General features: G+C 38.1%; 1 protein-coding gene across 2 annotated transcripts in view; it reads right to left on the bottom strand.

Annotated features, from left to right (window-relative positions):
* Positions 1 to 299: 299 nt before the first annotated feature.
* Positions 300 to 13,554, bottom strand: part of LOC111324634 (chromatin remodeling protein domino) — a 33,871-nt gene continuing 20,616 nt past the window's right edge. Inside the window, exons 25-41 of one of the 2 annotated variants that reach the window (XM_088742514.1) lie at positions 12,736 to 12,771; positions 11,769 to 11,893; positions 11,064 to 11,138; positions 10,046 to 10,199; positions 9,612 to 9,662; positions 9,357 to 9,482; positions 9,045 to 9,101; positions 8,161 to 8,253; positions 7,434 to 7,576; positions 6,724 to 6,777; positions 6,054 to 6,150; positions 5,273 to 5,512; positions 4,732 to 4,813; positions 4,181 to 4,356; positions 3,052 to 3,204; positions 2,867 to 2,903; positions 300 to 2,166 (exon numbers count right to left, since the gene is read on the bottom strand). In XM_088742514.1, coding sequence (XP_088598640.1) covers positions 1,253 to 2,166; positions 2,867 to 2,903; positions 3,052 to 3,204; positions 4,181 to 4,356; positions 4,732 to 4,813; positions 5,273 to 5,512; positions 6,054 to 6,150; positions 6,724 to 6,777; positions 7,434 to 7,576; positions 8,161 to 8,253; positions 9,045 to 9,101; positions 9,357 to 9,482; positions 9,612 to 9,662; positions 10,046 to 10,199; positions 11,064 to 11,138; positions 11,769 to 11,893; positions 12,736 to 12,771 — 2,613 coding nt within the window. In that variant the 3' untranslated portion in view covers positions 300 to 1,252. Of the gene's footprint in view, positions 2,167 to 2,866; positions 2,904 to 3,051; positions 3,208 to 4,180; positions 4,357 to 4,731; positions 4,814 to 5,272; positions 5,513 to 6,053; positions 6,151 to 6,723; positions 6,778 to 7,433; positions 7,577 to 8,160; positions 8,254 to 9,044; positions 9,102 to 9,356; positions 9,483 to 9,611; positions 9,663 to 10,045; positions 10,200 to 11,063; positions 11,139 to 11,768; positions 11,894 to 12,735; positions 12,772 to 13,554 lie in introns of both variants that reach the window. The other variant, XM_088742513.1, reaches the window with a different exon arrangement.

Consider the following 13,554-nt stretch of genomic DNA (forward strand, 5'->3'; position numbering starts at 1 on the left):
GCAGCTGCTCTTTGTAATGTCCCCTGTGTATGAACATTTCTTGTGACCCTGAGGAATGGCTATGAAGCATCCGCCCTCTAAAGCAGACTGTAATTTGGTCACAGTATGGTTTGCCCTTACAATCAAGCCCTCCCATCCCTTATCTACCTTTACTCATCCCCCCCCCCCATTTCCAGCTCATCCTTTACTTTTCATGGAGTCAGTTTGATGTGAATTCAACACGGTTCAAGGAAATGTCATCTAGAGGTACAAGTATGCCACCTAAAGTTTCTTCTAAAAAAAAATTGGAGTCTAAGAAATGCCTTTTAATCACTGGTTTAATTTCAAACACCACAAAGTCCTAAATGAACATCAAAACTGAATTCTTGCCCAAGGAGTAGAAGGGGGCTCATTGGATGTATAGAAGCATTTCATAGTTGGTGAAACTATTTCACATGTTCAAACAATTATCACTATGTTAGATAAACTGTATCTTTGTTGTCGATTGCAAAATCGCACCATCTTGGACTAGGTAAATTAAACTAAATAATAAATGGCCAATTACAAATAATGCAATCATATTCCAATAAAAGCAGGGTTTCCTTTTTAAATGTGCATAGAGGGGGTGGACTTTAAGGTTAATGGTGCGGTAAGCAAATTGTGAAGTGGTTTATTTATACTGGCCAAATCACACAGTACTTGCTCATCATCCAAGCAGTTCAGTTTCTTCACTAATATGAAAAAATAAAACCAAAAAGGCAGTTACAAACAAATCATGTCATAAGAGAGGGCTTGCTTCCATACTCACAGGAAATTATGTACCTTAATGAACAAAAAATTTCCAATATCAAACTTTTAAATACAACTTACAGTAACTATAAATTGGAACCCAAATGAATACTTTAAACACTAGAACCACCATGTCTTGGAGGAAAAAAAGAAACAAAAAAATAACAATCCCCCATGGGTGGAAAACAAACTGAACAGCGGTTTTCAACTTAAGTTTCAGCATCATGACAAAAGGAAAAAAAATGCATCAGAATTAAAACTATGAAAGCAAGGTAACCCCTTCATGACAATGACAACCAACTGTCTTGACTTTATCTACACTTAAAGAATGCATAACATGAAAATATGGCTGACACTTTGGTGAAATACTTCTTCACCCTCAGTACCAAAAAAAAAAAAAGAGATGAAAATGTACAGTTGCTATCTAATTTTACAAAACTCCTTTAAACAAGTGTCAAGTTTGAATGGAATGACTGAAGCTTCTTTAATGTTTACGCTGCCTCATAGCATATGTATGTTGCTGTTGTTGCTGTTGCTGATCTTGCTGCTGCTGCTGTTGTTGTTGTTGTTGTTGAACTTGTTGTTGTTGTTGAACTTGCTGCTGCTGCTGTTGTTGTTGTTGTTGTTGTTGTTGTTGCTGCTGGTGTTTCTGAAGCAGCTGCACTGCTGCTGCTGTGTTCCGCTGCAGTGTGACAGTAGTCATCTGCTGGGGTTGCTGAGACTGCTGTGGTTGTTGCCGAATCTGTGGAGTGCCCAGCTTGACCAAGGACTGAGGAGTCACCGACTTCTTCTGAGCAGTACCTGCCGCCTGCTGTTGTGCCACAAGAAGCTGAGCCTGAGATGTCATTGGTGTTGTCACTGTAGCAGAGGCAGTAGCCATCTGGCCACCCTGTGCACCTTGAAGACTGGCCACCCCTCCCACTGCCTTTTGCGGTTGTTGCTGTTGCTGTTGCCTTATTGCCATCTTTTGCATCATCTGGCGTTGTTTAAGTTGTTGTTGTAGTTGCAGCTGTTGCTGAGGACTTAACTGTGCAATGTTTGGTGTTGCCAGGAGCTGCTGAAATTGCTGTGGGGTGAGTGCAGTAGCCTTCTTCTGCAAAAGGGTTGCTTGCTGCAGGTTTGCAATCTGCTGCTGTTTCTGTTGTACACCAGGTTGCTGCAATGTGCCTGGTTTTGCAATTGAGCTGGCAGTAGATGCAACAGCACCTTGTGTCACCTGACCTTGTTTAACTTGTTGAATCTGAAGATGTCGCATCTGATCTAGTTGCACCTTTTTCAATTGCGCCTGTTGTTGTAGTAGTTTTTGTTGTCGTTGTTTAAACAATGCAACCTGCTGTGGAGTGTACGTAATACCTTGTTGATTTACAAACTGCTGTGGTGATACCGGCAGATTATGACCTGAAATCAGAAAATGTAAATTATGTCATTTTGAAAACATAGGCAAGCTACACATTCAGGAGTTACTTTTTTTGGATATGTGGGTTGAAATTGTGAAATTTTTTACAGTGAGCTAGGATTATGTCATAAAATTCAAGTTGTTTACTGGAAAATGGCATTTCATCAAGGAAAGATTAGTCCATAGTCGCGAGTAAAAAGTAAACATGTAATTGTAGTGGGAAAGTACTGTTTTAATACAATATTTAATTCATGGAGAACTTTTAGAAGCAAAGAAATGGATATTTAACATGGCTGTCATCACAGAAAGTATTCTGCATTCTGATTGGTGCAAGAATACTCCTATGCTATGATCTGGTTGGTACCTAATAATACCCTAAAGCAGCAATCTGATTAGTTTGTGATGCACCAAAAAAGCAGCACTCTGATTGGTACATGATACAAACCCTAATGCGGCAATCTGATTGGTTTGTGGTTAATTGGTGCAAGCGACATACCACTCTACACTGACACAGAGTTATTAGTTTTATTTTAAATACCTCAAAAATACAATGTCTTCGCCAGATTAACATGGGATAACGAAAAAGAAAAGAATGAGAGGATGTGAGGGAAAAAGAAAGGGAGAAACAATGAAGGCAGGGAATATATCTTAACATACAACTATACATGGATTATAAAAGTGTCAGTAAAGATAAAAACATACTTGCAGTGACAACTGATGGAGTAGTCTGCCTTCCAATCTAAGAAAAAGACAAATAGAGCTGATAAAGAGGGGAGAAAGTTGCTTTTTAGCACAGTATATATACCCATTTGTTCGTCTGACACACACACAATGGGAATCTATTTGGGAATCACTGAACATGCTGAGTAGATTACAAGGTTTCCTACCTGACTGACCACAGCTGATGATGATGATGCCGATGTCATGCTGGTTGTGGCACCTAGTGTAATTGATGTTGCTGTGCTTGACGCCAGAGAACTACTCACTTGACGTGGCTGAGTCTGCAGTAATCTTGTTGTGGCTACACCAGCTGAAGACACCTTCTGGAAAACAACAACAACAAAAAATAATTTCAATTAAGGGCCAGGTTTCACTAGAGCTAATTCAGATATTTCCCCAAAAATTTGAAAAATTTTCACACTAAAATTTTGACAATGGTGGCATCAAACTAAAATCCTTTGATCAAAACTTCACTGATTGATTCATATGTCATTCACAAACCCATCCCACTCTAAAAACTAAATAGAAAAAATATTGCACGAATTGCTATGGATCAATGGATCTTTTTTCCAACTCCTCTTACGCGTTTTGGTTGCACGCTTCCAACAGAAGGAGAATTTCTCGTTCAAGCCATATGTTCTCTAAACTGTTGCCAGTATAACTGAAACCAGGGTATGAGTCACAAAGATTTGAATTAAAGCAGTGCTCAGTCATTACTCTCAAAAGAAAAAGGGTCAGATGGATGACAAATGTGCTGCTATTGCACACCAAACTAGATGAGCAGACTAAAACATTTTTTGTTCCCAGTGAAACTTTATCCAGGCATATCTTACATATCATGACAGCTTAATGGTTAAAAGAAAACCTGATTGTTTGTTTTGCCAAAATATTATTTGGATGCTCTGAGGCAGGACATCAGGCTCTTTGAGGATTGACAAAAATTTGGCAATTTGCAAATATTTGGTATGACTTTCAAATTGGGGGTTGCACTCATTCTTGTTGACAAAAATTTTCACTAAAACAAACAAAAAAGATCTATTGCAGCCTGGGCCTAACAAACAGATTCTCTATTGCTGACTGTCTGTAAATTTTAGATCACATATAATGTCAAAATGTGATAAGAACAAAAACGTGGCACATGACACCCACCTAAGTGTGTCGTTAATGTTCTTACCACATTTTGCCGTCTTATGTCCTCTATGATTGAACAGACCCACAATAACATGGGGTCTATTTGATATATTTTATACTATTTAAAAATGAGAACTGTCAGTGATAATGTCATCCAAAACTCACAGTTTGCACTTGAACAAGAGGGGTTGGCAGTTTTCCTTGCATCCTTTTGTTGATGGTAGCAAATGAAGAAGATGCTATGGAGCTCAGACCTGCTGCATTACCCTTATGTGTATTAACCACAATGCTGGATGCAGTCCCAGTTGGAACCGTCTGACCTGTGAGCACAATACCAGGAGCTGTCAAATGAACAACAATCAGTAAGAAGTAGTCCTTGTACATGAGCCAGTCAGTTAGTTTAATGACTGGTTATTTTGTTAAACTAAACTCCCAGAAGTAATTAACCAGTAACTTCTCCCCATAATATCATTACATTATCCAATAAACAGGTAAGGAGAATACTCAAACTTATCAGGTACTGTAGAAGTTGTTAACTTGATCAAACACCAAATTCGCCTAACAAGGAAACATGCAGCAGGTAGAGGGGAAAATTAACAATGATCATATCTTACGAGTTGAAGCCACGAACCTGACAAGCTCTTCTAGTCAGCTAAACAGCCCACAATCTTTTGATAATGACTTACAGAGCTAACAAAATTCCAAACTGTACTGACCTGATGTCTTGAGTAAAGTTGTTGCAGGTGTGGTTCCTGTAGCTCCCTGAAGAGTTGCACTTTTCTGAAGTGCTGCTGCTGCCTGAAATATATGGTGTAATTCATATAATATTCCTCAAGATACATGCCATCAGTTTCATAAGAGTCCCTGTTGAAAGTGGATGGCACCATCCACTGAATAAATTGCCTCCTATAAAACACGGGTTTAGAAACTACAGGCCCATTATTTCAATAAAATTTAGCTGTTGTTTAACAGAACAGCCTAAACTATATTGAATTTGGCTAAATCTTTACCCTGAATGTCTATTTTTTTTGTGAACAATGTCAAGGGGGCTGAAAGTAAGCAGTGTACGAAAATCTATTTAATGACAACAGCCCGGGTGCCCTCTTATAGAAAATACATAAGGCGATCTGATTGCACAAAACCGCAGTTTGGGTTAGACCTTGTTTAAATAAACGACCCTACATGTACATGATTTATCCCAGATCTAGCAATTTAAATGTCTACGAAGATGTGTTAGAGGAATGAAATGTAACTTACTGCTACAGATGTGGAGTTCAGTTGAGTGGTAGTGGTCAATTTTTGCGCTGGCAGTGACTGCACACTGGCTGGCAACTGTTTGGTCACAGTCTGTTGTGGAAGCTGGGAGCTCTGTGGTTGTTGTAATTGTGCAGGTGTCGTGACTGGTTGATTTTGTTGCTGCTGTTGTTGTTGTTGTTGTTGCTGCTGCTGCTGTTGTTGTTGCTGCTGTTGTTGTTGTTGTTGTTGTTGCTGCTGTAGCTATTGAAGCAAAAATGAAAAACACAGGTCTGATCAAAAACCAACTGTATCAAATCCAGGCCTTGATTCAGTGATCTGATATATGCTTTTCTCTTCTGAGAGAAATGTTTCCTTTGCTTTTCAAATTAACAATGCACACCCACACCCTCTTCCTCCAGTCCCTGTAAATGGCTTTTCAAGGGACAAGTGACTAACACTTGATCAACAGACTAGACAATAAAAAGGTTATTGCACTATAGAATATTACAAATTCTAAAGTTTTTCTTCTCCCTTTCAAAAAAAAAATAACTGCAATCACTGCCTTTTATCTTCCAAGTCAGAGAAGTTTTCAGACCATGATTTTCACTCTCTTATTTGAAGTTTAATATTACTCAGGAACATGAGGGAAAAATACTTTATTGTGATGTATTCTCACATGGAATAGTGCAAGACAATTGACAATTGGGCACGTTTATGTATAAGAAATACTGTAAACAAACAAGATGAAACAAACTACTATAGCTTTAAAACACTGCAGGAAAAAGCACCACAAGTTACTTACAGCATTTTGAGCAGCTGCTGCTTTTTCTCTGGCAATTCGTTCTGCTTTCAGGGTAGCCAACTGAACTGGGTTCAAAGTCTTCTCCTCTGATATACCACTTGGAGAGCAGAAAATAAGAGTCATCAACAATGAAATATTTTGTAACTGACTTGGATTTTTATTGCTCATACAGGATTCCTACATGAACGGGGCTTAATTTCATCAAACAGAGCTGGTCAACTTTTGTACAGTGCTTTGACAAATTAATCAAGAACTCTTTAACCCTTTGATCTCAAAGAGCAAGGCTGTGCTCTAAGGAAAACTGAATGGAGCCCAGTGCTTTGAAACTGTGAAATCCAGGGTGCCCAGCATATGCTTTGTATGAAAAAACTAAAATTCCTAAGGCACCAGGGGCCACCGGGCACTGCTAGACCAAAGCCTTGAAGAGTGACTAACATTTAATTTCTCTTTACAATTTCACCCCCCCCCCCCCAATCACACAGGTAGCAAGAATAAAGGAAAGGCTTGATACTCAAAGAAGCTCTTGATTGTTAAACAAATTCTCCTTGTCAGCACCTTAGAAACCATGTGGAAAACAGTAAGGAGAATAGGCACACTGATATTAGAGCATAAAGTGTTACCAGATTAAAACTGTCAGAGTCACTCATTAAGTGGTAAAGTTGCTTTTTACCTGGCACTTAATATAGCAGAATGTTTGAAATTCTTTAGTTGCGGATCCACCAACCTAAGAGTAAAAAATATGACAATTTAACAAAAAGGGACACTTGATGGAAAAAAAAAATCGTGCCATAAAACTGCTGTAAATTCTGACTAAACAAATTACAACATAAATAAGAAACGATAGCATGACAGTGAAATGAGCCCAGACTGTTTGTTCAGAGATCATACCATCTGACAGAGTAACAGCATTCTACAGCAAAGAGCTTAAGGTGCCTTGTAGCTTTGTCTCCCAAACTCACTACTGTTCCTTTTACCTTCACTTTTTCTTTTATCTCAGTCTATCTTTTTTTCAGCAACAGAATTATAAATTACTTACCTATGTTTTTATCATTCTGTCTCAAGATCAGCTGAATAGTAAATGCTATGTAGAAGCTTTTTAATAAGCTGTTTGGTATCATAAAATTGTTACATGAATTTAAATGAAGGTCTGATTTGACTGATCAAAGGAAACTGTTCATTGAGTAAGGTGCTTTCCTATTGTAGATCACAGCTTATAACATGCAAAAATTATTGACTGCTAGTATTAGATTCATCCTAAATTCACACACTTGATTTTTTGAAAAAAAAATATATATATATATACAGTCAACAGGGTTGATCTCATAAAAAAAATGGCGATGAAATGTAATGAAAAATCAAGTAAGAGAATGAGATTCTCACATTTGCCTGAGAGGTGGTTTTCTCTTTTGTGAAGTGCGTTTCACAAGTTCAAACACAGATGATCGTACAACAGTTGGTGAGCGGCCACCATCTTGAGCCAGTATATGATGTGTCTTGAATGATCTTCCATTTGTGCCTTTAATCTGATGAATGAAATGAGAATTAATAGTGCCATAAAAAATTGACTTCTTGTTGGTACTGTGAAGGTCATGTGTACTAATTGACTCAAGTAGATCAGTATTATAGGGAAGTGTATTAATTTTGTAATTTGGTGTAATTTGGATTGAAATCCTGTGCACACACAGCAAGATTGATTTGAGGCCTTGCAAATGATTTCAGAACAAAATTGCAGAACAAGTTCAACGTCCAGTTTGTAATAAATTGATGCACATTTTGAAATTGAACAATATCATAGCCTGAATTTAGGATTTCGATGAGTACCACCGTTGTATTGATCCAAAAGCAAAAAAAAGATCAGATAAGAAAAAAAAAAAAAAAAAAAAAAAAGAAAAAGAAAAAACTCTGAGTTGAGAAAAAAAGGCATTCTACAAAATCTGAAATCTGACTGATTGTTTTGTTTGAGTGTTCCATTTCATTGGCCAGAAAAATACAAGATTTAGGGCCATATGAAATAAACTGAACTGTTGAGAGCCAATCATATGGCTAGGATTACCACTGATTTTGCTGTGTATGTAATAACTTCACATAAATGACTGTGTTTGTTCACCTTGACTGGTAGACTGTGAGGTTGGGTAATGTAAGGCTGAGAAAATGACTTCAACCTTGTCTTCAGCTTCTTCAAGCTCTCCTCCACTACAGGCTAATCATCCAGTAACAAACAATGACAAAAAGTACATTATTAGACATTTCGTTAACCAAGCTAGAAAATAAATGATCCTTGTAAATTTCCAGCTTCTTTTTTGCAATAGCTAAAATCACAGTCCACCTTCCAGGACCCCATTTTTTTATTTCATCCATGGGTCAAATGGAAATTATTTAATAATTAGTTGTGAACAAATTGCTCAGCAGGAATGAAGAACTCTTAAAACTTTATCTCACTCCCAACATCTGGTTTGGTGGCTCAGTTGATAGCAGGGCCCAACTAGTATCTTGGAGGCATGGGTTCAAGTTCCATCTAAACCTAATTTTATCAGGCTCCTCTTCAGCAATTTCTTAAATTGCATTCCTTCTACAAGGATCATTTCTTTGCTTAAGGGCTAAGGGCTTAAGGGCCAACGCTCGAAACGTCAGCTTTTCTAATCGTTACGGTGGCCAATTTACCACTTCAACTTTGTTGATATATCCAAATTATTTCTTTGCTTAGTTTTCATCTACAGGTCACATGAGAATTAATAATGATAATAATAATGATCATAATAATTATAATAATAATAATAACAATTTAATAATTTACTGACTTATATTGTGCAATTATCAATACAAAAACTTTCAATTGCACATTACAAGTTGTTACCCTGAATTAAGTTGACCAGAATTAACCTACTTCTCTTTTGTTTTTACCAGGGTCCTTAGTTTCAGTTAAATCCAACTTTGGTCTGCTGAAATGAATAATAAGGAGAAAAAAGGAGAAAAAGGGAGACTGGCTCTTACCAAGGGAACTTTCCCCTCCTCTCTGGGAATTATCATGTTCATGTAGCGATCACGGCACTGAAAAAAATGAATTTAAAAGTTCAGCACAATGGCTGCTGTTGTACAAATGAAACTACATATAAATGAAAAATCTAATATGGAATTAATCAAAAGACATATGACCTGTATGGATTTCCTCTCGCTCATGATGCACAGAGCTACTACTCACAATCAGTATGATAATTATTCTTTTTGGCATAATCTGCTAATTTTCCTGCCCAATTATAAAGTGAAATTTGATTCTCACAATCCAACAAAGTCACAAGGGCTTACCTGTCGAGCTGAGCGGAATGTTCGACTTGTGAGATTGACAATGTCGCAGACAATGTCCCAGTTGGGTGTTTGACTTGGAACATTTACCGCAAGATCCACTGGTAATTCTTGTAATGAATTAACAGCCTTTGAAATGAATTGGAGAGAAAAGGTTGGCAATTTGAGTGACTTCAGTCTGAAGCTGCTAAAAATGGCAATGGTGGATAGTTAATGTTACACATCAGAATAACATTTCAAGGAAGTTACGGCAAATACCTGTAATAAAGCCCAGTCTTCATGGATTAACCATTCTGGAACACCAGTACCCTTTAGAGAGATACTTTACAACTGTAATACTCACTTACAAATGGTACTTAGGTTTGCATTAATTATGATGAAAGTAGCAACAAACTATTTAATAAAGCAATCTGGATAAATTGATCTTGGGTTGCACCAATAATATCGAGGGAACAAGGAATGGCTGCAAAAACTTTGGTTCATACCTTGTCAAAACCACTTTATTGTGTTCTTAAGTCAGGCAACTTTATAGTCACATTGTCCTTCCCCACCCAAGGGTATAATAGGGCACTGGCAAAAATCATCACTGAAAACTTACAAAATCTTGAAGGGTAACATGCAATGGGCAAGAGCCCCAGCAAGGGAATTAGAGGCAATTCTAGCTAGCTTCTTACAGTCACCACATTATGTACCTGGGAGTAGTCTGCTTGTTTCACTATACTGGGTGCAACTTGCTGCTTCATGTGTTTCATTTTTGACTTCTTACTCAGTGAACTGCGACGAGCTCTCGCAAATGGATCATATCCATTTCTGTCAAATACTGATGTAGGTCGGCTGACACGATCTCTGTATCAGAAGGAGTAAAAAATTTATAAGGAAAAACATTTTCATATCATTTGAAACATGTTCTCACCCTTTGCTCCTTTGCAGTTGAGATGAGAGGGGAGGGAGGGAGGGGAAACAAAGTAACAATTCTGAAACAAACAGCAAACAGGTTAAGTCTAAACAAGCTAAGTGGCCAACAAATGCCAGAAAAATCTTGTGTCTGTAGCAAACAATATACAGATTTAGCCAAGCCTAAAAGCAGAGCTTGCATTTTTTCCCCCCCCCTCACATCTCAAGGGCACAATGCCTTGCCTTATATACTGGGTAACTGTATTGCTGTAATAGCTTTATGTGTGTTTTAGCTTAGTATAATTCTATTTGTACTATATTAGGGTGTGTGTGTGTGTGTGTGTGTGTGCGTCTTTTTTTCTTTTTTATTATTTTCTATTTTTCCTCTTAATTTCTACTTTGAATGTAAACGTAAGAAAATGCTTTAAATAAATTTATTAAAAAAAAAATTAAACAAAAAAAAAACACCTTGCCCCTGCCAGGACTTGAACCTGGGTCACGCCACCCAGAGCCCAGTGCACTGACCACTGGACTACTGGACAAAGCCGTGGCATTTGCGTACCCGCGGTACATTTGACAGCACATGCTAAAAGTAGCACCTTGTACGGACACCCGTACAGTCATAAGTCCAAATTTTTTCAGCTTGATGGGTTATTACTACCATTTTGTTTAATTATGGGGCTTTGCTGCACACACTGTGTGTACTCCAAGCTCTGTTTTTACACTGAAAAAATAGAGAAAGCTAACAAAGATGATCGATTCAAACTACTAGTAGTTTACCTCATAATAATGACACTTATATACACAATGACTTACTTAGCGGCTCCCTGAAGTTGATCTCTGAAGTAAACAGTAGACTTATGCACAGTTCTCTTTCCTGTTTGATGTGGCCTGCAAAGCAATTAGTACAATTATAACTTAGTAGGGTAAAGCTAAAACAAATTTGACTGTACATCATGGAAAAACCTAAAGCAAATATGATGTTGGCTAAACAGACTGTCTGGTGTCAAACAGAGGTTTTACTTTAATTTATTAGATTCGCTGTCGGGCAGGGACACCGCAACAGCTTGCGCCAATTACTGCAGACCCAGAAAACCCACCCATCCCAACCCAGGGGAGGACATCCACCACACAGTAATCTCGTGCATGGGAAATTAACATCTCCTACCCCTAACTCTGCAGGAGATGCGGCCTACGGTTTATTCGTCCTTATCCGAGAAGACTAGAATATCTATCCATTTCTTGATATTATAGAAAGGTAGCAAATTCTTCTCAGTTATTTTAAGACCCTGAGTGTTGGTCCAGCTGGGCTTGAACCCTGGACCTCCCGCAAAACAGTCTGGCGTTTTGTTAATGTCTGGAGCTAGAGGCCATCTGGATTTAACTTGTACTGTATTCTATTGGTTAAGATTTCGAAAGCACCCAAGAGAAGTTGCCTTCACTGCTAATAAACTTGCCTGGTGCCCAGCCTTTAAAAAATAAACCCATTGTGCTATGTACTTCAGTCTCATAACTACTTACTTGGTCAAATAAAGAGGTGGGAGACGGTTTGTTGCCATAGGTGATGTCTCGTACAAGAATGCCAAGGTTGGGTCCACATATATTTCATCTTGTCCATCCCGGGGAGGGGTGGGTGGGGTCCAGATCTGCAAGAGAGAATTCATGGTGGACTCACTTACCCCTGATTGGTCATCATAGGAAATTGTTTTTGTATGTTACTTTATTGGAAGAACTCTTTCTACACTCTATGTAAACACTGTGTTTATAATGCAAAAGAAAATCCACACAGCAGAAAGCATTTAACCCTTTGACCCCAAAGAGTGACCAGCATCTAATTTCTCCTTACAATATCACCCATCAATCCCTTATTTAGGTCATGAGAACAAAGGAAATGATCACCAACTAAAGAAGCTCTGATTGTTGAACAAATTCTCCTCACCAGCTTCTTAGGAAATGACTTGAGAACAGTATGGAGAATATGCATACTGGTGTTCAGGTGTAACGGGATAATGGTGAATTTAATACTTCATAATCAAGCAGAAAGTATAAGTAAGAAATATGTTTATGCCACGAAAGGCTCCCTTCTCTGTGCATGCCATAGGCTGTGATCAGTTGCATAATCTCTGATTTTTGATGACATTTACAAAGTTGTACGAAAGTTGAGGCAATACAACTCCATCATGCTTACAATAGGTCATTTTACAGTTGTGTACTTTGTTGCCAAGCCTTTGATTCAGAGTGAGGCTGAAGGTGACCTTGTTGTGATAGAGACCTGTATCTACTTAGCATGATAACAAAGTGATTTACATTTGAAAGGCAGCAAGGTTTGTATCATAACAAGGTCACCCCTAGCCTCACTCCCATTCAAAGGCTTGGCAACCAAGCACACAACTGTAAAATGGACTATTATCTAACCACTTTCCTTACAGAGCTGTCTTTATCTGCTAAATGAGTGGTGCATACAAATTCTAAACGATTCAATACTTACTGGCATCTCTTCGCCAGTAGCATCATTTACATACACCTGATGAAAACAATGATAAGACCCCACTAATCAATCACTCTCCAACTGATACTAAACTCATCTAATATTATCACCAATTTGCCAATTATTAAAGAGTGGAGAATGCTAGCAATTGGATAAGTCTCTGTCAGGGCCCAGTTTTTCAAAGAGCAGCTAATGCTATCCAACAGATAAAACACTCTCCAGTGGATATGTGTTTAAAGATGTGCTACCCTCTCCACTGGATAGAGATTTCTCCAGTGGATAGTGCCATCCAACCTTTGAACAACTGGGGCCTGGTGGAGAACACATGATTAACTACACTGGGTAGCAAGTTATCCCTTGAATAGTGTTATATACCATTGAATAACTGGGCTCAGATTGATAACAACAAGTGGTCCAATTAAATTGCAGCAGCTCGATTCGTGTGTGCATACACAAGTGTGAAACAGAGGGAATTTCTCTCTATACAATATTCAAACTATCCCACTGAAAATGTTACAAAACTACTGATTCACAAGCCAGCTGTGGGTTCAAGAAGATAAGAAGCACTTGTGAACTTTGGGGAGTGCTCAAGAAGCTAGAGTTGCTCTTAGCTGTAACTCCACCAACTCTCATGTATGTTTGTCTTCAAAATTCCCACATGCTTCATATCTTGATAGATGCATGTTGAGGTATGAGCCCATTGTTACCCTTAGCAGAGTACATCAAATTGCTCTGGTCAATAAGCAAGTTGTTCTTAAAAGAAATTCTATAGTCTACACAACACCAAATCAAAAGACAGAGCAATTTGCAAAATTTCAT

The sequence above is a fragment of the Stylophora pistillata genome, chromosome 13 (genome assembly GCF_964205215.1).
Source record: "Stylophora pistillata chromosome 13, jaStyPist1.2, whole genome shotgun sequence".
NCBI lineage: Eukaryota > Metazoa > Cnidaria > Anthozoa > Scleractinia > Pocilloporidae > Stylophora > Stylophora pistillata.